Source organism: Notolepis coatsorum (assembly GCF_963971535.1).
Source record: "Notolepis coatsorum genome assembly, chromosome: 7".
Classification (NCBI taxonomy): domain Eukaryota; kingdom Metazoa; phylum Chordata; class Actinopteri; order Aulopiformes; family Paralepididae; genus Notolepis; species Notolepis coatsorum.
Window position 1 is genome coordinate 71,008,680 of NC_140171.1, and position 26,980 is coordinate 71,035,659.

The 26,980-nt window shown below is 42.7% G+C and overlaps 1 protein-coding gene across 1 annotated transcript in view; it reads right to left on the reverse strand.

The window, feature by feature from the left end:
• Positions 1–26,980, reverse strand: part of gatb (glutamyl-tRNA(Gln) amidotransferase, subunit B) — a 72,534-nt gene that overhangs the window by 22,481 nt on the left and 23,073 nt on the right. The window contains exons 4-9 of the mRNA XM_084317966.1: positions 26,095–26,293; positions 23,209–23,331; positions 22,543–22,656; positions 8,051–8,135; positions 2,468–2,512; positions 113–305 (exon numbers count right to left, since the gene is read on the reverse strand). Of these exons, the coding sequence (XP_084174092.1) occupies positions 113–305; positions 2,468–2,512; positions 8,051–8,135; positions 22,543–22,656; positions 23,209–23,331; positions 26,095–26,293 (759 nt within the window). The remainder of the gene's footprint in view (positions 1–112; positions 306–2,467; positions 2,513–8,050; positions 8,136–22,542; positions 22,657–23,208; positions 23,332–26,094; positions 26,294–26,980) is intronic.

Genomic DNA, 26,980 nt, shown 5'->3' on the forward strand with positions numbered 1-26,980 from the left:
GGAACAGGAAAAAATTAAAATTACGTAACCACTACACCTCCCTATAATGTTGTTTTAAATTTGAATATTGCAAATGAAATTAAATGAAATTGGCTTTGATAGCCCTACTCACCACCAGGGTGAAGCTGTGCTGGGGCAAGATGGCATAGGTGTGGACCAGCCTCTCTCTCTGGATGCTGGGCAGCTCAGGCAGACCCTCCCTCACCCGCTCCACAATTACGGCCTGCCAGGGGTCCACGCCGGGAGGCACCGAAGACCCATCCTCATATACTATGAGAGGAGGAAGGTTAGGCTCTGGCATGAACCTGGAGAAGTAGGAGGAGGGGGGGATTTGAGAGAGAGAGAGTGGAGATAAGACTGTAAGCTATAGTATCAGTACCAGACCTTTTGACATTTATCTACAGTACACTCTCAGCTTCAACCTTGTTTGTCATAACACACATGCACGCAGGCGAGCACACACACAACCTTCTCTCTCTCACATGGGCACAAACCTCACTCTATCTCTCTCACTTACATACACACAAGTATGCACTTACATACACACAAGTATGCACATGCTGCACATGCAACACACACACACACACACACACACACACACACACACACACACACACACACACACACACACACACACACACACACACACACACACACACACACACACACACACACACACACACACACACACACACACACACACAGCTGATGTCTGTCGCTCTCTGATGTCTACTGAGCTGCCAATCAGGGCCTCTCTGCTTCGTTCAGCACCCACAGAGGAAATTAAGTGGAACTTAATTAACGCTTTGAGTGACAGCAGGGGGCGCACGATTTATCGCTTGAATGCCAGCCTTTTTAGAATGATTTTCCGATATTTCATGATTTTCACGGAGCTATTTCTATATTCTATATTATGGCTATGTGTCTAATACGCCCGTCGCTTATCAATGACTTGCTTGCAGTCAACATGTACGAAACAGATTGTTTTTTCATTGGTACATTTCCGTTTTATACCATTTTGAAAAACACTTGTTTTTGGAAATTTCCAGAAAATAAAAAAAGATTCTGTGATAAACGCCCTTTAGTGGAATACACAAAACACGTCGTAATTTTTCGGCCTATTTATGAATAGTTTTTAAATAAACGCTAGATTATCAATAGTATATGTGTACTTATGCACGCTAGAGAAGCAGGCTGAAAATTGATTATCTATTTCCTGGTCAGCACACACACACATACACAGATAGGGGACACGTTGAGATATATGTGAAAAAAACTCTGATTACCCCAAGACTTACCTCACATCAGATGTTCTGCAAAAAGATTATTCCAATTCCTGATCACCATTCCAAATATCGATCGCGTTTATTGATCCAACGCTGGGTACTCTAAACACATATTCCACGCTGTTCTAAGGGTCGGCAATGAATGCAATCGGCTCGGGTTACATGCCTGATAAGTAAAATGTGGATTCCGGATTTTTTTTTTTTTCATGCATTTTCATTCAGTCCAATCCAATGCGTGCATTACCATCCGGGAGACGATAGGGGCGGTATTTTCCCTGTTTGAGCTCAGAGCCAGTCCCAATGGTAACGTGAGGCTAGATTGATGAAAAATTTATGGAAATCGCTAATAAAAGAAATAACGATTAAATAACGAGATTTCTCGTCCTTGGCACTCAACGCATGGCATGAACTAACGAGATTTCTCGTGGGTGGCACTCAAAGTGTTTATAAAAATTGTAGCTTAATAATTCATTCGTCTCTTAAAGTGATTAAAGCAGATGTTCTTTAGTAGGCATGGTTTCCTCTTCTGCAATATTACATTCATGTAAAACGATGGCAACACTTGTTATATAAAAAAAAGTATTCACAAGCCTATAAAAGTGATGTATCTTCGTAGAACATTAAGGTACATCGAAACTGGGAAACAATAGTTAAAAGGTTGACTCTGGATGCTGATTGGCCCAGTTAGAATTCCAACCAGAGAAAGCACCAGCAGAGCAGCAGGTGACTAGTGACTGAATCATTGTCATCATAATTTTTCTTTCCCATGTATTACAGGTAACATATTATTGTTCAGTCAAAAAGAGCAATGTAGTTGGTGTGTGCACCTTTTTCTTTTTGGGACACCACAGATGGACATGAATATTATGATGTGGTTTATTTGTGGAAACAGGGAAACTCAAGCACAGGGTATCAAAAGTGCATGTAAACTGCTTAATCTGAATGTGACATCGATTGGAATATGGCCAATAGTTGGGTTACTTTAGCTGTAAACGTAGCTGAAGAGAAAATGGTCCTCAGAGGCATGAAAACATTTGCACACACACACACACACACACACACACACACACACACACACACACACACACACACACACACACACACACACACACACACACACACACACACACACACACACACACACACACACACACACACACACACACACACACACAACTCACCTATAGTCCTGCAGACCCTCCTTGTCCCTCATAGGAATGGTATGTCTGGAAGACGAGAGACTAATGTCAGCTACCACCACACATCATTGAAACATCTGCAAGGCAACTACGTGAATGGTAGAATGCTGGCAATTTCCAAATTGATTCAATCTCCCCAAAGGAGTGTAAGAGAGTTTTACTCTCAGTCTCAGCAGGTCCACACTGAGGCACTATCAGATGCTAATGTACAGTTTCCTCCCCCTCGTATGTATATATTTTCTGTTAGGAGCTCTGTTTAACAGTACTGTATATTTGCATCTCTTGTATGTCACAAATGTAACAGTACTGTATATCTGTATGTCATGTATGTCATAAATGTCATTATGAATTGAAAATGGGGGACCCTGATGGAAACAAGACGAAAGTATTTTTCTGGTCTGCATCCCCTTAACAATTGTGTGTATTGAGCCGTACTGTATTGTACTTATTCTGCAATCTGTTAATAAAGTTTTCAATCAATCAATCAGATACATCACATCACACAGACAATTTAACCTCCTTCCAATTGGGTAGGCGATATCAGAACGAGATAAATGGAAGGGAGTTCAATTCTGTACTGGAAGCAATTAACCTTGTGTTTTAAGTAAGAACATTGAGGTATCTTGATATTGGACGACTGTAAACAGGGTTCCCACAGACATTGCAAAATTAAATTCAAGGACTTTCGAGTACTTTTCCACTCACTATTTTTTCATTTTAAAAGGGCATTTAAAAGGATACAATTCACTTTTAAATGCAGTTTTTATAGAGAAAATAAATCTGATCCAATATGTATGGCTTAAAACCAATTTCCGACAATTACACTTTAAATAAAAAAGATTACCATTTCTTGATTCAAAACTATTTTATCATGGATGAACAAAACTTTCAATGCGAATGGTTGATTTGAATTTCAATGACTTTTTAAACACCTTGTTAAAAAATTTGCTGTTTTCAAGGAATTCCAGGCCTTGATTTTTTTGGTCAAAAATCAAGCACTTTAAGCACTTCAAGGACCTTGTGCGAACCCTGTGTAAACTCTTTTTTTTATCTACTTTTTCTCCTCCCTTTTTCTGTATTTTTCTCCCATCCCAATTTAGTCGTTATGCCAATTCCCCCCTCCCCTTCCTGGTCGTTGCGCGCAGTTGCCCCCCCACTTGCCGGTCTAGGGAGCCCTGAAGTCTATCACATGCTTCCTCCGACACATGTGGATACAGCCAGCCGCTTCTTTTCACCTGACAGCGAGGACTCTCACTGGGGAGGTGTAACGCGTGGGAGGATCACACTACCCTCCCCAGTTCCCTCCCTCGCTGTGCAGGCGCCCTGACCGACCTGTAGGAGTCGCTGTTTTACAACGACCAGATTACCACCCCACCGGCTTTCCACCCGCTGACACTGCCAATTGTGTCAGTATGGACGACCGACCAAGCCGGAGGTACCGCTGGCAGTTGGATTCGATCCCACTGTCTCTGCGGTGGTAGACAGACGCTTAGTCCGCTGCGCTACCCGGCCGCCCCCCCTGTGTAAACTCTTCCAAGTTGAGCCTGTGTGCGTGTGCGTCTTTCTCTGGTCTGCATCCCCTTAACAATTGTGTGTATTGAGCCGTACTGTATTGTACCCATTCTGCAATCTGTTAAATAAAGTTTTCATTCAATCATTCATTCATTCAGCCTGCTGACTTCTGTGGACACTCTTTAAATAGCATGAATATAAGTGGTGTAACAATATCAATACAGAATTGTATTGTAATATATATACAGCTCAGTCAGCGGGTAGAGCACTGGGATCTGTACTGATTTACTGAACAAAGTTAACCCTTTCACTACAACACTAGGTTAACCGTCTGTAGTGTAGTAGTGAAAGGGTTAACCTTCTGTAGTGTGGTAGTGAAAGGGTTAACCCTTTGTTGTGTGGCAGTGAAAGGGTTAACCTTCTGTATTGTCGCAGTGAAAGGGTTAACCATTTGGTAGTGTGGTAGTGAAAGGGTTAAACAATGTGGTAATATGAAATTCCATACGTATACACAACCCATGATGTCTTGGGTCTGACTAAACTTCTGGGGTTCTTTGGTTTCTTTGAATATCTAAGGTGAAACACAGATTCAGTCAGAGACATTACCATTAGCCCTAGAGACCAAGACATACCTTGTTTGGTATGTGAGCTGCAAGGCGAAATTAGGTCAATTTTGTTTTACTGTCCTGTCTACGGTGATGTAAGGGATGTACTTTTTAGTAATGTCCTCCATTTATGTTGATTTTCTTGAGCGGGATGAATATGAAAAACTTGAGCTGTGCTTCAGGAAGGGAACTTTTTTGTAGCATATTTTTGTAATTAAGTAACACAATTTAAATGTAATGAAACAATGGAACACTGCAACAGTATTTTTAGTGTCTTATAAACCCATGAGGTTGGGCACTTTGGGTGTGTGACACAAAATTAAATAATGAATCAATCTATATAATCTATAATTAGAGCACTTATATATAAAATCTATAATTAGAGCATTTATATATTAAATCTATAATTAGAAAATCGAATCAAATTGTGACCTCAAAATTTGAATAGAATCTGAACATGTGTACATCTATCCTGTCATAATATGATCATGTTTTCCCTGTCTTGTTTTCTATTCGTTTCTAGTTTGGTGTGATGAGAGTGCTGGCCACAGGTGTGAGGTGATGCCTTTCAGTCAGCCAGCCAGCCAGCCAGCCAGCCAGTCAGTCAGTCAGTCAGCCAACCATCCATCCATCCATCCATCCATCCATCCATCCATCCATCCATCCATCCATCCATCCATCCATCCATCCATCCATTCATTCATCCATCCATCCATCCATCCAGCCAGCCAGCCAAGTCAGTCCGTCCGTCCGTCTGTCAGTGGACCATGACGGTCAGAGCTGTGCACCCCCTTCTCTCCCCAAGGAGGACAGACTAAAAACACCCCAGTCACATGTCATCATACAGTCCCTGGCGCTCTCTGAAAGGTGCCTGGTGCATGCAAGGCCTCGTGGGAAGGAGAAAGGGAGGGCACAAGAGAAGATCAAGGACCCAGCTGTGTGTGAGAGGCTGGCTCATTTGGTAGGGCTCATGAGCCTTGGAGCATGGCACAGCTCACACAAAGGACAACGTCGGTGTGCAAATGGCCATTATTTATCATCATTACAGAGATGGTTCATCCTCAGTTCATCACCACAGAGATAAGGTAGATGTCTCAGATAGCAGGGGTGGGAGAAATAATCAATTCATGCAATAATCATGATTTCAATTCAATTACTTGGGTATGTGAAAGCCATTATTATTATAATTAATAACACACTTGACTTGAGTGTGCAAAATTTGGTGTAAAAAAAAGAAGTAAAGAATTGCTGAACTAAATCAGAAGATAGAACTAGTAGAGATCTGTGCGGCAATTGCATCTATGAAGGCCCTGTCCACACGAGCGCTGGATTTAATATAACCATGATTGTATGTGCGCAGTTGCACTGTTCGGCCACACACAACCGGGGATTTGCTACACTGCAACCACGGTCTTGAAAACCGGAGCCCAGGGTGAAGTTTTGCGGTTTTGCAGTTGCGTGTGGGCATAGCAACCAAGGTTATTCCCAGTGTTTACAGCAGAGCTGTCGCAATTATTTCCCATGTTCACGGCAGACTGTTAAACAATAGCAAGTTAGCAACCGAGCGCGGGGTAGAGAGATTAGAGCAGAGCCAGCTACACCAGAGCTGTCCCAAGTAGCGTTATATGAAAATGATTGTAACAAACTTTTGTTCGAAACGTATCGTCTGTGTTGAAGAGTGTTGTGATCGACTGATGTCTGTTGTCGCATTCCTGACCTGATGCTCAGAGTAAACATGTAGCTGCGGCTAAACTAAACTCATGTGTTGTCAAGTTATTGTTATAAGGAACCCAGTCCAGACTGCACCCCCTTAACAATTGTTTGTATTGAGCCGTATTGTATTGTACCCATTCTGCAATGTGTTAAATAACGTTTGCATCCATTCATAGCGGTAACGTTACCACATTACGTTAGCATTTAAGCTATAATTATACTATACATAGATATAGCCATTCACATTAGCATGTAGCTAACAACACCGGCGGTCTTTTGTGAGACTAAACTATCCGCTCTTGGTGGTAAATTGTGTTGCCGAGTTGGTTTTGTTTCATCAACAAATGAGAGGCAGAACACACAGTGAATGTATCCGTTTGTTTATTGCACTTTTATTGCAGTTTCTTTCTTTTCTGAAAAATATATCCTCCGTTGGCAAAATGACATTTAAAGATGGCGGCTAAACAGGAAGTTTAGTGAGCGTTCAACCTTTTCTGATTGGTTGAAATGGCCTTCATGTCTAAACAACATCGCCGCCTACTGTTTTGGCATTGTACTACATGTATCGGTTGCTGGTTTTTCCAGTGGCCATGGGTACGCAATTATATGCGGTTGTTCACCTGTGTGGACAGAGGTATATTTTTTTCAAACTTCGGTTACATTAAATCCAGCGCTCGTGTGGACAGGGCCGAAGAGTGGCAAGACTCCCGGGGCCTAATGGCTTTACCTGTTTAATCGATTGAGTTTAATCTTTTTTTTTGCTATCCTGTTTGTGACAAATTCAACTCCTGGATTAGACTCTTATTTTCATCTTTGTAAGCATGTGTTAGTATCAATTTACTATGTTTTCCATACTTTTCATTAACAAGAGGCACACAGGGTTGCCTGACGTCACCCTTGCTCTTTGCAATTGCAATAGAACCATTATCCATCGCATTGAAAACGTCTCCACTTTTACAGGGAACACAGCGAGGTGGGATAGAACATTGTGTGTCACTGTATGCAGATGACCTTGTCTTATATGTCAATGAGCCCCTACGATCAAATCAATTCTAATGGAATTTGGTTTATTTATAAATTAAACTTTCAAAAGAATGAACTTTACCCGATAAACAATTTGACAGACTTCGTTACCCTTTAGTCAAGCCAGCTCAGTCAAGCCAGCTCAGGTTTTAGGTACTTTGATATCAATATAACCTGTAGTCTTACCGCTCTGCTTACAGCCAATTTTACCCCCTTGGTTGAGCTTACCCCTAATGTTATCAGGCAGGGTACACTTGATAAAAATGTATATAATCCCAAAATTTTTCAGATGCTAACCAAATCTTTTTTTTCTCTCCATTCTATTGATACTGTTATCCTGAACATTATTTGAGCAGGTAAAAAGAGAGTGAGCTAAGTCGTCCAATGCTATGAGGCGACAGTGTTAACCACTACACCACGTGCCGCGAATGTATGGATAATGTTTTGTTGTTTGTCTTTGTATATATTTTTTTGTACTGCTGAGTACTGAGTACCGTTCCGATCCATTGTAAACAGTATAGACTTAGACCATCAGTTTGGGCTCATTGGACATGATATACAGTATAATAAATGTAACATGCTGCTGTGTGTCAAAAATACAGCAAATCAAGTCATGTTGCTTTGATTTCTGGCATGTTACACACTGGTTCTGGGTATCAGATACCGGCACCCAATGATTCCCTCGTCGAGGCTCCTCTCATAATCCTCTTACCCTGATTTGGAATCAAACGCCCGGGTCTCGCTCTGTACCGTCCCACCACTCTCCAGGATGGCCTTCTGTCGCTCAATCTCATAGTCTGTTGATTACAATATGCACACACACACACACACACACCACACACACACACACACACACACACACACACACAGTCATGTTTTCAACACATATGGGGACATTCCATTGACTGGGGTACATTCATTCCCTAACCCTTACCATAACATTAACAACTCCATTGACATGGTAATTATTAAAGAAGTAATTGAGTCTATTGTAAAACCTTTGACCTATATATACAATCTGTCTTTTCAAATAGGTGTTTTTCCTAATAATATGAAATCAGCAAAGGTAATACCAATATTTAAAAATAGAGATAAACATCAAATGGATAATTATAGACCAGTGTCTCTACTTCCTCAAATTTCTAAAATATTAGAGAAATTATTTGTGAAACAACTGGATCTTTTCATTGGCAAATACAAAATACTGAGTGAACACCAGTATGGGTTTAGGGAAAATAGAACTACTACATATGCAGTGATTGAGATTGTAGAAGAAATAACTAATTCAGTTGACAATGACGAGTGTTCTATTGGTATTTATATTGACCTACAGAAGGCTTTTGATACAATAGATCACAGCATATTAGTGAGAAAACTGGAGAAGTATGGGATACGAGGTATAGCTAACTCTTGGCTGAAGAGCTACTTGGAAAACAGACAGCAATGTGTGCAAATGAATGACACTGTGTCAGGATTTAGGAAGGTCACCTGTGGAGTACCCCAGGGATCTGTGATAGGTCCAAAACTTTTTATACTTTATATTAATGATATGTGCAATGTTGCTGAGCTGTTAAAGTTTGTTATTTTTGCAGATGATACAAATGTATATTGCTCAGGAAGTAATTTAAATTAACTTTTGTTTGATATTGAAAGAGAGCTTGAAATTCTCAAAACTTGGTTTGATGTTAATAAATTGTCTCTCAATATTAACACTTTGGCTGCCATGGGTTAAATTCATGATATACCATAGATTTCCAGCTCTATTTGTCTATGGAGAAAGTCCCCTTCTTTGCAGGGCTATAACTTTTTAAATTCTATTGCTACATTGCCATTATTAGGGCCCATTCAAAGTCCTATATGTATTGTTCATTGTGTAGCAACGTTAAACTTTTTCATTCACATATTCATAGTAAAGTATGGTCTAATGTATAAGTATGTTTTCATCTCTTTCTGCAGCTTTCTCCAGAACGTGATATATAGCCCCAAATGCATTATATTGATGATGAAATACAGTTTGATGGCAATCAGCGCGATATAAAAAATTCCAACTAGACGTACTTCTAGAAGTTACTACACGTCATCTGATGTTGACCGGATGGGCGAGGGGGCGTTTATAATTCCGTGGGCAGCGTTATACCAATCATCTAATGTGGGTCAAATGTTGATAATAGCAGTTAGTATCGAAGACGGTAACGTTACACGCTAAAACTCACCCCAGTCTCCGCGCGCCGTTGGGCGATCATCGTAGAGTAGAAATTTTATCATTATGGGATGGCGATTTACCCGGTCCATCTCCAGCTTGTATAATGGTATATACGTCCAAATCATGTTGTTTATCGAGTTATTGGCAATCGATCGCCATGTAGTGTGACGAGCCAGAGTCCCGGGACATGTACCGAGTGCCCGGAAGTAATACGGCCGTCCAGCAAAACCTCTACTGCGCTTCCTGTTAAGCGATTGCGCCGATCGGCCACCAGATGGCGCTCCTGAACCGCCAGAGAGCTCAGTGGGTCCTCCTGGTGGATCTCAGGCCAGCGGAGGGGAAATATTAATCCGATTCCAGATTTTTGAAATATTGATATTAAAGACGCTGTAAAGCGTCCTCGGCAACTTGAGCATGGCCGGGAATGACGCTTTAACACGGCTCCTGGCAGCCAAAGTGTTAAGAAAACTAATTTTTTTTTGTATTTTTTTTGTATTATTTTTTAAACAAACACATAAACAAACATGACAACACACGATTAGATATACAAGCATTGTAAAACAGTGTACATCAGTTAACTCATCGTTTGGATAAATGTCTTATACAAGATATACCCCTAATACCTGCTATCTATTCCCCTACACACATATGCTCTTGCTCGCACCCCCCGCCCTGGACCCCCCCATGGATAATCCGTCCATTATCCTTCGCTCCTAACCAGACACTACCATTAAATGCTAGCTTTTATTCTCTCCACCACTTCTAACCACATTGTCAATTTGGATTCATTGAGACCCAAAATTCTTGCTGTAGATATTTCTAGATAAATCACATCGAGATATGTAAGAATCCAGACCTTTCGGCACATTTTTTCCGGTTGAAACCATCGTGATGCTATCAGTTTTTTAGCCACTGTAATACCAGATAAAACCAATCTCTTTTGTTGTATAGGTACTGCATATTCAAAAACATTCAGCAGTAATATAGAGGGGTGTACAGGTATATTCAGAATTAAGAGATTTGATAATTGCTGGGTCACTTCTTCCCAGAATATCTTAACTGGTGGGCAGTCCCAATACATGTGCATAAATGAAAACTAAATTTATGGTTTTGGTAATCAAAAAGAAAGAGGGGGATATCGAGTTAAAAATATGTGATGTAAAAATAGAAAGAGTTGCTGAGATAAAATTTCTAGGGGTAGTTATTGACCAGAAATTAACATGGAAACAACATGTTAACTATATTCAAGGAAAAATATCTAAGTCAGTAGCAATATTGTATAAATGTAAGGATATATTAAACTACAAAGCCTTGCACATCATTTACTGCTCACTTATACTTCCTTACTGTGTGGAAGTATGGGGGTCGACATTTAAAAAGACAGTAAATCCAATAGTCTTACTGCAAAAGCAGGCCATTCGGAACCTTTTCAAGGCTGGTTACTATGAACACACAAATCCATTGTTTATAAAGTCTCATATTATGAAATTTAATGATTTGGTTTATTATAAAACTATGCAAATAATGTACAGAGCTAAAGCAAAGTTACTCCCAGACGGGGTGCAAAGGTTTTTTTTCAATAGATGAAAGAAAATATGATTTGAAAGATATTTGTAAATTTACTGTTCAAAAAGCTAAGAAAGGGATTAAAAGGAGGTGTATTTCTATTATTGGTGTTAACTTGTGGAACAATGCTGATATACAGTTAAGAATGAGTAATTCGCTTTTGGTTTTTAAGAAAATGGTTTGTAAAGCTATTTTTGAAAACTAAAAGGGTGAATAATACTGTTTTTTTTGCTATTTTCTTTTAGAATACTGTTTGAGTCTTAATTTTTTTTAAGAATATAGGACAGGCATATATAAGCATTATGCTTCAGTCTGTACCTTTTCAGTCACTGTAAAATCAAATATTGTTAAATGATGGTGTATATTGTATTGTGTGAGATGATGACTGAATAAACTACTACTACTACATGCCTAACCCCTTACCCTAACATTAACAACTACATGCCTAACCCCTTACCCTAACCTTAACGACTACATGCCTAATCCCTTACCATAACCTTAATGACTACATGCCTAACCCCTTACCCTAACCTTAACGACTACATGCCTAAGCCCTTACCATAACCTTAACGACTACATGCCTAAGCCCTTACCATAACCTTAACGACTACATGCCTAACCCCTTACCCTAACCTGCCTAACCCCTTACCCTAACCTTAACGACTACATGCCTAACCCATACCATAACCTTAACGACTACATGCCTAACCCCTTACCCTAATGACTACATGCCTACCCTTACCATAACCTTTAACGACTACATGGCATGCCTAACCCCTTACCCTAATGACTACATGCCTAACCATAACCTTAACAACTACATGCATAACCCCTTACCCTAATGACTACATGCCAAACCCTTACCATAACAACTACATGCCTAACCCCAATGAATGCATGCCTAATAGAATAGAATAGAAATACTTTTATTATCCAGAGGGAAATTTGACACTGCAAATCGCTCACATTAAACATTTAGACAGAACAAGTCACGAATAAGAATAACAGAACAAATTGCCTAAGAATAGAATACAATATACAGTCAATAAATACAGTAAAAAGTAAAATATAGGTGTAATATTGCACAGTGTTGTTTCAAAAGTAAGAGTCCAGGAAGATGGTAACTGTCACTCTGTGCTCAGTGATGCAGTGAGGCACAGTGATGCATTGTATAGTCTGATGGCTGTCGGAATGAAGGACTTCCTGTGCCATTCAGTGCTGCATTTAGGTAGTGTGAGCCTAGCACTGAACATGCTCCTCCTGTCAGTCAAGTTTATGTATAGTGGGTGGGAGGGGTTTTCCCTGATGGCCTGGAGCTTAGCAAGGCTCCTCCTCTCCGCCACCCTCGCTAGAGAGTCCAGCTCCACCCCAACCACGCTACTGGCCTTCCTGACCAGCTTATCCAGCCTGTTTGTGTCCCTTGCTCTCAGTCCGCTGCCCCAGCAGGTCACAGCGTACAAGAAGGCGCCCGCCACCACCGACTCATAGAACATCCTCAACATCCTTGTACAGACATTGAAGGATCTCAGCCTTCTGAGGAAGTAGAGTCGGCTCTGGCCCTTCTTGTACAGTGCATCTGCATGTTTTGACCGGTTCAGGTTGTTGTCGATGTGCACACCGAGGTATTTGTACTCCTCAACCATGTCCACATCGACTCCCCTGATGGAAACGGGGGTCACAGGTGCACTCCTCCTCCTCCCCAGCTCCACCACCAGTTCCCTGGTCTTCGCCACATTTCCATAACCTTAACGACTACATGCCTAACCTCTTACCATAACCTTAACGACTACATGCCTAAACCATTACCATAACCTTAATGACTACATGCCTAACCCAACCCTTAACCTAACACAAATATAGCCCTTACTCCTTATGGGGACCGGCCATTGTCCCCCAATTTTTTTTATAAACTTGGTCCCCACAAGGATAGTAAAACAAGGACACACACATGTGCACGCATACATGCACTCACAAAACCAAATATTCAATTAACAGTCCAACACAGACGCATGGTACTGGCATCCAGGCTGGTAGGAGACGCCCAGCATCTGGCCCAGCCCGCCGGCACGCCTCGAGTCACTTCACTGCCGCTAGATTACAGCCCTGTGATGAATGGCACTTCTCACTTTGACTTTTAAATACCCACTTCAGTAATGACGCTAAACCCGACAGAGCTCTAATCAATAAATAATGCAAGCGACGCGACGTGTTGAACCGGGTTTTTACAGAACCCTTCTGTTGGATCCCAGCGTCTGGAAAAATAAACTTGATTTGCCCTGTTTCCCCCTGCTGCTCGTCGGCTTTGAAGTACAACTCTGTAAGCAGTCACCAGTCACAGCAAATCTATGCTTTTTGAATGAGCATTCGCAGGAAATGCCAATTCAGCCGGTGCCAAGCGCCATTAGACGGCTACTTGAATGAATGAATGAATGAATGAATGAATGAATGAATTTATTAAACAGATGTTAAAATACACACATGATTTAAAACCCAATTGGGCCACAACAATCACATGCATTGCATTGTTTGAGGAATTATTATCACACAATAAAGTCAAGAGACTTATTTCCATTGTGGTTCTCGTCTGTCACAGCAATAGTCGGCACAAGTAGGTCTCAGACAGGTGCAGAAAACACATTAAAACAACATTTCATTCCATAAAACACTTCAGATAAAAAATACATAAAAGTCTTACACTACAATATAAAACAACTAAGGCTGTCAAAGTTAACGCGGTATTAACGCGTTATCGCCCGATTATATTAGGGGTCGGCAACCTGCGGCTCCGAGGACGCATGCGGCTCTTTAGCCAATCAGCTGCGGCTCCCTGGCCCAAAAATAATAATAATTTTTTTATGATGAGATCGATGAGATCGAAGTCATACTGTGACACTGAAATGAAAAAATATTTCATCAACTAAGATATTTAGTCAACAAAAGGCTTACCTGTATGCCTGATATGTGGTGCGAAATTTGCGCAAATAAGGGAAGGACTCTAATAGAGCTGCATAGTTCAGGGTTTTATTTCAAAGTAGGTCTACAGATGCCAGTGTTTTTTCTCCTTTTCTGTGTTTTATTTCAAAGTAGGTCTACACATGGTAGTCTTTTTTCAAAGTGGACTACTTTTTATTTTATAAATGTTCCACAAATAAGGGAAGGACTCAAATATACCTGAATAGTTCAGGGTTTTATTTCAAAGTCGGTCTACAGACACCAGTGTTTTGGCTCCTCTTCTGTGTTTTATTTTCTCCTCTTCATAAGAGTTTGAGGTTTTCCTTTGTTATAACAGGTAAAAACAGCAATAAAAAGTCTAAAATTTTCTTTTTGTTGCTTTATAATCCCATTAATGCAACAAACTGTGTGCTATAAGTATAAAGTATAATAAATCACAAATTACTTTGGGTATGCACTTGTCAGGTGTTTTATGCTAAATGTGGGGTATGCTTGGGGATATATAAAACGTTATACACTGTGTTATCTTCATTTTAAGGGTAAATATGTTGTGCGGCTCCCTGAGAATTTTATTTTGTGGGACGGGGGAAAAGTCGCTCTTTTGATAGTAAATGTTGCTGACCCCTGGCACTATTTTTTTTTAACTCACGATTAACTTTTAAGATTATTATTATTTTTTTTTACTGGACTTCACTCAGGTGTATTATTGATGCTCTCGTTGATACTATGTTTGTTTCTGAAGTGTGTGTGTGTGTGTGTGTGTGTGTGAGTGTGTGTGTGTGTGTGTGTGTGTGATATAGAGAGAGAGAGAGAGAGAGAGATGGTGAGAGAGATGAGGAAGGGGCAAGAGAGAAAGAGAGCTGGGAGAGTGTGTGTGTGTGAGAGAGAGGGGGGTGTGTGATTACTCAGCCCTTGTGTGGGTGAATGTAACAAGTTCCTAAAGTTTTCTTTCCCCTATTATTTCATGCACACTTTATTCATTGTTTAAAATTATTATTATTATTATTATAATTTTTTTTTGATCTACTTTTTTCTCCCATTTTCTATTTTTCTCCCATCCCAATTTCGTATCGTCCAATTCTACCCTCCCCTGTCTCGAACGCTGTTAGGCCATGCCTCCCACAAGCCGGCTGCAATGTGGACGAAGCCTTACATCACGTGTCCCCTCCGGTACTCGAGGAAGCAGCCGTCACATCTTTTCACCTGCACAGCGCGATCTCTCAGCGGCGGGGGTCTGCGTGGGAGGGACACGCCGCCTCCGTCGCTTCCCGATTCTGCTGCGCAGGCGCACCAACCGACCTGTAGGAGTCGCTGTCCACAACGTCCGATCCCCACCCATCAGCTTTCCCACCCCTAACACTGCCAATTGTGTTAGTATGAACGACCAGCCAAGCTGATAGCAATGCGGAGAGCTGGGATCGAACCCAGCGTCTCCTGCATTGGTGGCGAGCGCCTTGCCCACTACACCACCTAGCCGCCCAAATTATTATTTTGTGCACTCTGTTTTGAATTTGATGCAAATTTCAATGCATGAGGGTCATCCTTTTGTGTTCAATGGCTGCATAAAGCAAGCATTTGTTGACTCTCATGTTGATAAGAGTATTAAAACTTGGAACTTGAAAAAGATCCGTTTAAGGTAGATACATAATGCAATTAATCGCGAGTTAACTATGGACAATCATGCGATTAAATATTTTAATCGATTGACAGCACTAAAAACAACACATATACAAAATAAACTGCCTCAGTTTAAAATTGTCGGGTGGCTAGGCAACCATCCCTTCACTGCTCTTTTAAAATGCCTAATGGTGACAATTTCTTTTATCTGAGATGGTAGCTGGTTCCATTGTATAGCAGCTGCTGAATACTGAAAGGTATTTTGCCCAGCCTTACTCTTAATCCTACAGGGGACAATATCCGTTCCACTTGCTCTGGTGGCATAGCCATGAGTCTCCCTGACGAGTTTAAAATAATCTTTTAAATACTTTGGAACGGAACTGTTCATTATTTTATGGGTAATACTCAGCTTCAAATGATTAATTCTGTCTTCAACTGACAACCAATGTAGTTCTATGAACTGGGAGCGGCCAACATGGGTACGGAAAGATAAATTCAAAACAGTCCTAATCAATTTATTCTGGGATGTCTGTAGTTTTATTTTGATGTACGTAGGGGTACTGGTGTACCACGCTGTACTTGCATAGTCATAGTGGGGTTGAATTAGTGCCATAGCCAGCAATTTCAAGGTTTTAATATCTAAAAATGTTGCCTTTCTGGCCAGAAATCAAAATGTTGGTTGACTTTGGCTATAACTCTTAACCCCATCTTCTCCCCCGTGAGAGACTGATCCATTACACACCCCAAATAAGTGACACAGTTTTTAGTTGCCACTACCGTGTTACCAGCCATAACATTGAAGCCAGATGATATGCCCAATTTCACTTTGGTCCCAAAGAGAATACTCTGTCTTACCGAGATGAAGAGAGAGCCTATTATCGGAGAGTCATTTGCTCACACTCTCTAACTCTGCACCCAGACAGCTCTCAGCCATGTGAGCTCTCAACTTGGCTGCGAGTTTATCAGTCCTAACCTCAAACTTTGCCAGTTACTGTCAATGCCAGCTGCTTTCCCTGTCATGAAAACACCTTCACCAAAACACTGTCATGAAAACACCTTCACTAAACACTGTCATGAAAACACTACACATTGTTTAAAAAAAAAAAAAAAAAGGCAATTCCTGGTGTCAAAGCAGGTAGCTAGGATTGGGGTAGATATCTGGCAGATACCAGGCTAAAATGGGGTATAAATATTGGATAATATCCCCAATACTAAAATCATATACCCAGAGATGAAGCCAGAGATCACAGCAAAATTACTTGATCTGCTGCATTCTTTACACATACTGTAGAAGCATGGTACAAGATACAAGATACAAGATACAAGATTCCTTTATTGCCACACAACCAGGTTGGTGGTATTTGTGATCGGTACAGAGTGTATTAAGCTCTACAGTACATACAACTGGAACATTTACCCCCCCCCCCCCCCTTCCCAGCAATGGATACATAATACAGCCCAACATGACACAATAAATACATAAATACAGCACAGCATGACACAGCACAACATAACACACGGAAGAGTCTAGTCCATCAGGTCAGGAGCTTGGTTAGTGTAAGGGGGGAGGGGGAGAGGGGGGCCAAGGGAGTTCAGGGTCCGAATGGCGGTTGGGAAGAAGCTGTCCTTGAAGCGGGTGGTTTTTGAGAGGATGGACTTGAAGCGCCTACCTGAGGGCAGGGGCTGAAACAGGGGGTCCTTTGCAATTTTTCTGGCATGGGTCGTTGTGCGGGAGGTGAAGATGGAGTCCAGGGAGGGAAGGTCACAACCTATGATTTTGGAGGCCTTGTTTATGATGCGCTGACGTTTTTACGTTTTTGAATGGAGTGTTTTTGTGCATAACCGTACCAGACTATGATTGATGAGGTGAGTGTGCTTTGGATGATGGCAGTATAGAATTGGACCAGCAGGTGGCGTTTGACCCTGTACATCCTCAGTTGCCTGAGAAAGTACAGGCGCTGCTGGGCCTTTTTCGTGATGGAGGTGATGGTGGTGTCCCATTTTAAGTTATTGTTGATGTGAGTGCAGAGGAATTTGAGTGAGTCCGTCAGAGTTATGGATTGGTCAGAGATTGATAGTGGGAGTTTGTGTGTTTTTTTTGGCAGATCTGAAATCGATGGCTATTTCTGTGGTTTTGGAGGTGTTGAGCAGGAGGTTGTTGATGGAGCACCATCTCGCTGCTCTGTCCACCTCTCACCGGTATGAGGTCTCGTCATTGTCTGTGATCAGGCCGAGGATTGTGGTGTCGTCTGCATATTTAAATTGTTTGACTGAGCTGTCCAGGGAGATGAGTTGGTTGGTGTAGATGGAGAAGAGCCAGGAAAGGACGCAGCTGTGAATGACATTATCGAACCTTGCATAGAATTTATTTGAGTTTATCAGGGAGGTCAGGGTCTTCATCTGCTGCTGGGGGGGGCGTGCTTTGTAGTTTGTCATCTGTTGGAGATTTTTCCAGACTGCTCTGGGGTTATTGTCGTTGAATAGGTTTTCCAGTTTTGTTGAGTGGTTTGATTTGGCCTTCCTGATAGCAGACCGGAGTTCATATTTGGCTGATTTGTATGCTTCCTTGTCACCACTGAGAAATGCAGTGTTTTTCTTTTTGCAGAGTGCTGCTAAGTCCTTGTTGAACCAAGGTTTGCTGTTGCCGAATGACCTAACGGTTTTGGTAGGGATACACAGCTCCACACAAAACCGATGTATGACGTCACTGTTGTTGTGTATTCGTCCAATGAGCTACACGTGGATTTGAAGGTGGTAGATCTCTCTAATAGAGAAACATATCTTATGTCTCAATAATCTTTCTCCTATGAGCCAAAACTGATGGTTTTGCTGTTCAGCAAAAGCAATAGATCGAATTAATACTCTGATAGTTAAGTCTTACTCAAAATCAGTATCGGCAGTGTAAAACTGGTATCAATCACAACTATACTGAACACAAATATAAACGCAACACACAACAAAATTTAAAAGTTAAACGTCTAAATCAGTCAACTGAAATAGATTCATTAGGCACTTATTTATCGATGTCACATGGCGGAAGATACAGACAGGCATAGGTTGTTCACAGATACTAAAAGAAAACCAGCTGGGCAACTGCTCTAGTGGAGGTTCCAGCTAGAGGCAACAAACACTGCACCTAGAGTTCAAGTTCAAGTTCAAGTTCTTTAATAGTTGTCATACAGAAGTACAGAATACTTTCATACAAAATGCTTCTTACTGTTACGCTCCAGAGACTGTGCTAGACAAGATAGTATCAAATAACATAATAACATAATATAGCATGAATTTAGAAGAAGAGAATGAGGTCACAGTGTTCGGTATAGACATATGTACAATGTTCTGAGTTACCATATAATATACAATACACAATACTATGCAGTGTACTAATGTACAGTACTATCTAGTGCAAAGCAGAAATGGGATGAGGTACAATTTTAGGTACAATTTACAGTAAGGTGTACGAGTTGTAGTGCAATCCTTCATCCATAAATATAAAGTGTGGGGAGTGGGTGCTACAGTGTGTTTGTTTAAAGTGGGTGTGTGCTATAAAGTGTGTGGAGTGGGTGCTACAGTGTGTTTGTTTAAAGTGAGTGTGTGCGTGTGGATGTGTGTGCTATGTGCGTTTGGTGGTTGTTGTTGTGTAGTGTTCATTCATTGTTCGTTTAGCAGCCTGATGGCCTGGGGATAGAAGCTACTTCTGAGTCTTTCTGTGCTCGCCTTGAGACTCCGGTATCGCTTGCCTGACCGCAGCAGTTCAAAGAGGCAGTTGTTCGGGTGACTGGAGTCTTTAATGATTCTCTTAGCCTTGCCCTTGCAACGCTTGTAGTAAATGTTCTGGAGGGTGGGGAGCCCCCCTCCAATTGTGCGTTCGGCTGCACGTGTCACTCTTTGTAGTCTGCTTCGGTCTTTTGCAGTGCTATTCCCAAACCAGGAGGTGATGTTGCCGGTCAAGATGCTCTCTATTGTACATGAGTAGAAGTTCTTAAGGATCTTCTGGCTGACTTGGAACTTCCTTAGGCGCCTGAGGAAGTAGAGGCGTTGTCGTGCCTTCTTCACCACACTGTTAATGTGTGTGGTCCATGTCAAGTCCTCGGATATGTAGGCTCCGAGGTACTTGAAGCTGTTGACTCTCTCAACCGGTGCCCCGTCGATGCTGAGGGGGCTGTAGTCCTTGACCCCCGACCTCCTGAAGTCCACAATCATCTCCTTTGTTTTGCTGACGTTCAGGGAGAGGCTGTTTTCCTGGCACCATCCCGCCAGGACCTTGACCTCTTCCAGGTAGGCCCTCTCGTCGTTGGCAGAGATCAGGCCCACCACCACTGTGTCGTCAGCAAATTTGACGATTGTATTGCTACTCCGCTGAGCCACACAGTCGTGTGTGTACAGGGAGTAGAGGAGGGGACTCAGAACACAGCCCTGGGGGGCCCCTATGTTGAGGGTGATGGATGAGGAGGTGCAGTTGCCTGCTCTCACCACCTGGGGTCTGCCAGTCAGGAAGTCCAAGACCCACTGGCAGAGGTCATAGCCCAAGCCCAGGTCCCTGAGCTTGGCTATGAGTATGGAGGGGACTATGGTATTGAATGCCGAGCTGTAGTCGATGAATAGCATTCTCACATAGTTCCCCTGCCTCTTGTCCAGGTGTGATGCTGCTGTGTGCAGCACATGGGATATGGCGTCCTCCGTGGACCTGTTGGGGCGGTATGCAAATTGCAGGGGGTCCATGTTGATGGGGAGGGAGGAGCAGATGTAGCCCTTTACTAGCTTCTCGAAGCACTTCATGGCTATGGAGGTGAGAGCTACAGGGCGGTAGTCGTTGAGGCAAGCAGGCTTGGATTTTTTGGGTACAGGGATAATAGTGGACTTCTTCAGGCAGGTGGGGATGACAGCCTGTTCTAAGGCCTTCTGTTCAATCATAACAACACCTGTGTAGTGATCATGCGGTTTAATCAGCATCTTGATGCCACACCTGTCCAGTAGATGGATAATAATAATAATAATAATGAATTGCATTTATATAGAGCTTTTCTAGACTCTCAAAGCGCTTTACAATGTAGGGTGAAAATTGCCTCCTTCACCACCACTGGTAGCACCCAACCTTGGGCTATGCAGGCTCAATGGCTGCCATACACTGGCACCCGGCACACGTCACACTACACAATGGTTGAACGGCTCAGGAGACAGGGATTGATATCAGCCAATTAAGGGGGGGGGGATGATTAGGTGGCCTTGATGTCAGAGACCTGATTGGGAATTTGGCCAGGAATGTCAGGAACCCCCTGCTCTTTATGATAGGCATCCTGGGTTCTTTAACGACCGAGATTAAGTCAGGACCTCGGTTTAGCGTCTCATCCGAAGGAGGGCACTCGCAGCTGTACGGTGTCCCTATCACTGTAACAGGGGCATTGTTACTGACAAGTCCAGAGGACAGAGTGCCCCCTGCTGGACAACAACACCACTTTCCAACAGCAGCTTTGACCGGAGCTCTACTCATTATCTTGATATGCTACACCTGTCTAGTAGAGGGATTATCTTGATATGCTACACCTGTCCAGTAGAGGGATTATCTTGATATGCTACACCTGTCCAGTAGAGGATTATCTTGATATGCTACACCTGTCCAGTAGAGGATTACCTTGGTAAAGGAGAAATGCTCACTGATAGGGATGTAAACAGATATTTGTGGGCAAGGTTTGAGAAATAAGCTTTGTGTGCATAGAATAATTATTTTAATAATTTCATCTCATTTTTATTTTTTTCATATTGTCTTCATATTTCTGCTCAGTGTAGGATGACTTCAAAAGGATGTAAGAACGAGAGAGGGAGAAAAGGTCTAAACAAGTGAAAGCTCCTCTCTGTAGACCTTTGAGGGCACTACTGAATGGGAGACAATTTCAATAAGACACGATACTTTCAGGGGTTTGTGCGCATGTGAGTGTGTGTTTGTGTATGTGTGTGAGAGTGATAATAATAATAATACTTTATTTATATAGCACTTTTTTCATACAGAAGTTGCAGTTCAAAGTGCTTCAGTGCTCGTCTTATCTTTGACTCCCAGTTTGACTTGCAGCGCACACATAATTACCCATCATAGCCAAGTCTCCCGCCAAGCGATTGTTTCAACATGAGACTGTGTGTGAATGACAACCCATAAAACGCTTCTACTCCCGGCGACGGGTGCACGTGTGTTTGTTTGCACCATGAGTGTTCAGCCAACCAGTTAAGACCCACTGGGTTGGAACAAAAAGAGCCTTCAACACCACCTTCCTAAATAACTGTCATGCACACGCACGCACGCACGCACGAAAAACTTTGACTTTGAATGCAAAGGCAGTGGAAAGAGGCGGATAGAGCGAGACAGACGTAGCTTGGTCTCCAGGCACCATGAGCTGAGGTGGAGAGGTGAGGAACTCGTCCAGGTGTGACGGAGCAACTGTGGGCATATCTTCACAATGAAACAAGGCTGCTGTGAACACTCTGTAGTCTATAGATATTGAATAGGTTACATTCAGAAATGGTCCCATTTTCTTTGTAAATGTGAACAATGCTTCTAGAGACCAAACGCTTGTTACTATTCATGTCCAGTGGTAAAGAGTAAAGCGAGGCGGAAATTCTCGTTGCGCAGTTACCTGAAAATAGTGTTTTAATGCTTATGAAGTAGCTGGTTCTATGAGCAGAGTGAACTCCCTACACATTGTCGCCTCAGGAACTGTGTTTAACAGTAAGACTTATTACATCAAAGATTCAGTCAGTGTTGCTTTCTGCTCTTTCTCCATTGTTGTGCTAGATATACTGTAGGTATAACACATACAGATAAGGTCAGGAGTCCAGACATCTTCCGTTGTTGTACTAATTGTTGTACTACTGACCTATAGCCCTGGACAGGAAGCGGGCACTGTTGATGTTCTTCACCTCTGTCCTGACGCCCCATGGATCCCCTGGTCTGTGGACTGATACGTTGGCATCTACTCTCAGCTGGCCCTCTGAGAGAGAGAGAGAGAGAGAGAGAGAGAGAGAGAGAGAGGAGAGAGGGGGGGGAGAGAGAGAGAGAGGGGGGAGAGAGAGAGGGAGAGAGAGGGTATGTATGTGAGTGAATATGAGGGAGAATGGAGAGGGGTAAACAGATGAAGGACAGAGTAAATAGCATTCCTAACATTTCATATGCTGGCATGATGTTATGAATACAAATTAATACCAATGCAGGTGTGTGCGTCTTACTCTACAGGGCATAGGGTTAAGCCCTGTGACAGAGCAATTAAGTGAGAGCTAGAGAGGTACAGTACACAGAGAGTGAGAGAGGGCAGAGGAAGAGAGGTAGACAGAGTACTCCCCGGTCCCTACCAGAGAGGGAAAGTCAGGAGGTAGAGAGGTAGAGAGAGAGAGAGGTAGAGAGAGAGGTAGAGAGAGAGAGAGAGAGAGAGAGAGAGAGAGAGAGAGAGAGAGAGAGAGAGAGAGAGAGAGAGAGAGAGAGAGAGAGAGAGAGAGAGAGAGGAGGGTGATGAGGTAGAGAGACATAGACTGAGAGTGCTCCATACCAGACATGTTCCCTTGGCAGGTTCCTAGAGCCTGTAGTATGAGCTGAAGCTCTCTGACGGCAGCGGCTGCCTCCTCTCCACACTTCATGTCTGGCTCCATCACCAGCTCCATCAGACCTACACCTGACCAGGGGGCACCACATTACATTATAATCTGATCACAGTCATCAAATTACAAACCAATTGATAATTGTAATCCATTTCAGTACAGTAATCAGATTACAGATACAGTACTTCTGAAAACAACAACCTGCTGGATTACAAAGAAAGGTGTATGTGTGTGTGTGGGGGGGGGGGGGGGGTGCAATAATCTAATGGATTAGTTACTGATTATTACATTTTTATTTATTTATCAGTAATCAAGCAGGAAGTAACCTTCCCAACACTGTTCTTGACACACAGGGGAAAGACATGTTCTGCAACTAACATTGTGATGATAACAATACTCTGTGGTCTGTTACCCTGCATTGTGATGATATCACTCCTCTGTGGTCTGTTAACCTGCATTGTGATGATATCACTCCTCTGTTGTCTGTTAACCTGCATTGTGATGATATCACTCCTCTGTGGTCTGTTAACCTGCATTGTGATGATATCACTCCTCTGTGGTCTGTTAACCTGCATTGTGATGATAACACTACTCTATGGCAGCAGAAATCTACTTTTATATGTATTTATTTGACATAATGAGAATCAGGTCAAAGCCTGGTATATCAAGGGCTACAGTAGGGCTGGGCGATACGGCCTCTAAATGATATCACGATATTTTTTTGCTCCATCACGATACACGATATATATTGCGATATTTTTACATTTCAAAGCACTTAAAAATGCTTGATTTAACCCTTTGATGGATACAGTCACACCAATATGATGATTATATAAACCTCTGTTGTCAAGCCTCGTCAATATAACCCCCCCCCCACCCCTTTCCCTACTAATGGAACTGGTGTCGTGGATCACTCTCCTGTGAGCGTTTCCAGGGTTAGCGGCTAACTTAGTTACCGCCTCTCTGGGTGTGTGTGCGTGCGTGTACGTGACGTAAATTGGGCGAGTGTGTGTGTCTGTGTGAGGGAGAGAGGAAAGTGCTGCGCTAAAGTCTCATCTCAGCCGCGGCGGCTTAAAAACTGACATGAGGTTTTGTGCAAAACATCACGATGTCCACGATATGTTTAAAAAGTGTATCGTTAATGAACTGTACCCGATATTTATTTAATATCGTCATATTGCCCACCCCTAGGCTACAGTACATGCTCTACCTAGTGAGCTTCATAGCTTTGTATGATGCTCTGATGAGCCACTATGCCGAAACAAGTCTGATGTAGCCAAATAAAAATCAATGTGAACCTGAGCCAAAAGGTCTTGCATTTCTATATTTTCTTTGGTGTGCTGCTATTTCCACAGTATGGACTGTAGCTGAGCCAGTGTTGTAGTACTCAAGTCTGAGTCCTGGACTGATTTTCATGACTCGTGACTCGACTTGGACTTGAGCACTGATGACTCGGACTCGAGCATTGACTGCATTCAGACTCGAAAGGTTCGGACTTGTTAATTGATAAATACAGTTCTTTTTTTTTTTTTTTTTTTTTTAATAATAGGCCCTAATCATTTGGCATACAATATTGATGGCTAGTGCATTTGTTTGGCTATTGTGCCACAAAGTAAATAAACTCCCTTGAACTTGAAATGGTGACCGCTGTGTCATTTATGTTTAGTAGACCTTTTTCGATTTGTATCTCAGCTCTTTGACTGTCAGAGTGGAGTGGACTCAACCTTGATGACTTGGACTCAGACTTGGACTCGGACTAGGGTAATGGGGACTCGACTCGGGCTCTTCTTTGGTGACTCGGACTTGGACACTGGGGACTCAGAGAGATTTAGTGACTCGACTACAACACTGAGCTGAGCACCACAGCCAAGGAGGCAATTAGTGGAAGCGCACCTGCTCTGCATCTCTTCATAGAAGCACTTCCACAATATAATTAAGTGTGATTAAGCATGCGAGCAAGTAAGATTAAGTGTTGCCTGCTCTAGGACTATGTTACCTGCCAGGGCGAGAAATTAACACCAGCAACTGCCCTGTGGCTGGCAGGTCTGTCAAGTATACTAGACACTTTGGCAGGTGACATCCTTTTAGAAGTTATAGCTTCTAAAAATACATTTGACCGGCAGAATAGTGAGAGTGGAAGGTGGATTTTGGAGTTTTACCAGCAACCCTGGCTGGAGGATGAAGACATAAATGTCCTGCTCTGTTACCTGCTCTGCTGAAGCTCTTTCACTGTGTAACTCCATGGCAGTGGGTTTTGACCTTTTCACAGTCGAGGCACACCAGCAAGACACAAAAATCACACACTGATGCCTTCATGTCTCCATTAGCTATGTTCAACCTGGCTGGGGCTAGTCATGGTCTAGCAGCATGGTATGGTATAGTTGGGTTTGTGTCTCCATTGCGTTTCTTGTAAACTCTCTGGTTGCTAGGAAACCTTTCAAAATCCACAGCACCAACTGTGGTACACAAGCTAAACAATGATGATAAAACAATTCCAGCCAACTTTGGCCACGTCTGGCCAGGTTGTGAAAGGTGGCTGTCTCAGCCAGGTTTGGCCAGGTTCTAAAGACAATGGAGACACTCACTGTATGGGCCAGACTGGCCACAGCACGGCTAAACCCTGGCTAGTGGAGACAAGGCATGAGTATCTCATAAAGCTTATGTAAATAAAAAATACATGAACTCGTGGTATTGTAAGGGGCTATGGACACAAATATCCACAGAAATGGTATGATAATCAATGTTTTTCTTTGACATTCCTTGAAATCTCACACAAAAAAGGGACACCGATGTACCAACAGCACAAGCGCTCTATGGAGCCTGCGTATTACCCGTACCCGCTCTGTTCAGGTCTATGAGCGTCTGGCTGCGCTGGTCGTCATGGAGACTCTTGCCACTGTCCTGTTCCAGCTGGATCTGTTTGATGCGCACGGTCTTGGTGAGGACCTGGCTTCTCTTCTTCCCTCCCAGGAGGCTGTAGGACAGGGTGCCGTCCACCGCAATGGGCCTCCGCTGCTGGGTGATCTGGTAACCAGCCTGGCAGGAGAGAGGATACGGTTACACAACACTGATTCATCAACGCCTGGCAGTGGCACTGATTTTGTGTCTGGATCCATGACTTCTACTGTACTGACCATTCGTTTTGGGGTCACTGGAAAGACATTGAGATATGATCCATTTTCTCCAATAAAGAAATCAAATCTGCCTCGTCAGATTTTCATATTGTGGAAATTCTACAATAGTGATGTCCTGCTGCCTGGTGCTGCTGGCCTCGTACACAATATACCAGCGTCAGCGTTGAGTTGTATCCTAAAATACAACTAAATTGTTTGGCAACAGTAGCTTAAAGATTAGAGGAGAAGGCTTCTCACCATTTCAAATCCCCGGTTTGCCTGAGAGATTCCAGGTTGGGGAAGTGAACAAGTAATGCATTGCCCTCCCTCAACTGCGGCCCACCTGCTATTGAGCAAGGCACTCGAGCCCCGACTGCTATAACTGTGAACTGTTAGCGAACAGCAGAAGACTTTAACAGGTGGCTCAAATGTGTGATGCGCAATGTCGCTGAAGTGCTCAGCCAACCGTCCCTGGGGGGGAGAGCAAATAAACAACAGCAAACATTTGATTTGCCATGTAGTGTTTGTCAAGCGCCGTTGACCCCAGTCATCTAGTCGCAGCCGAGCCCTCACGGCGCTTTATAGATTGTGCCCTTAAACAGTGTCCGAC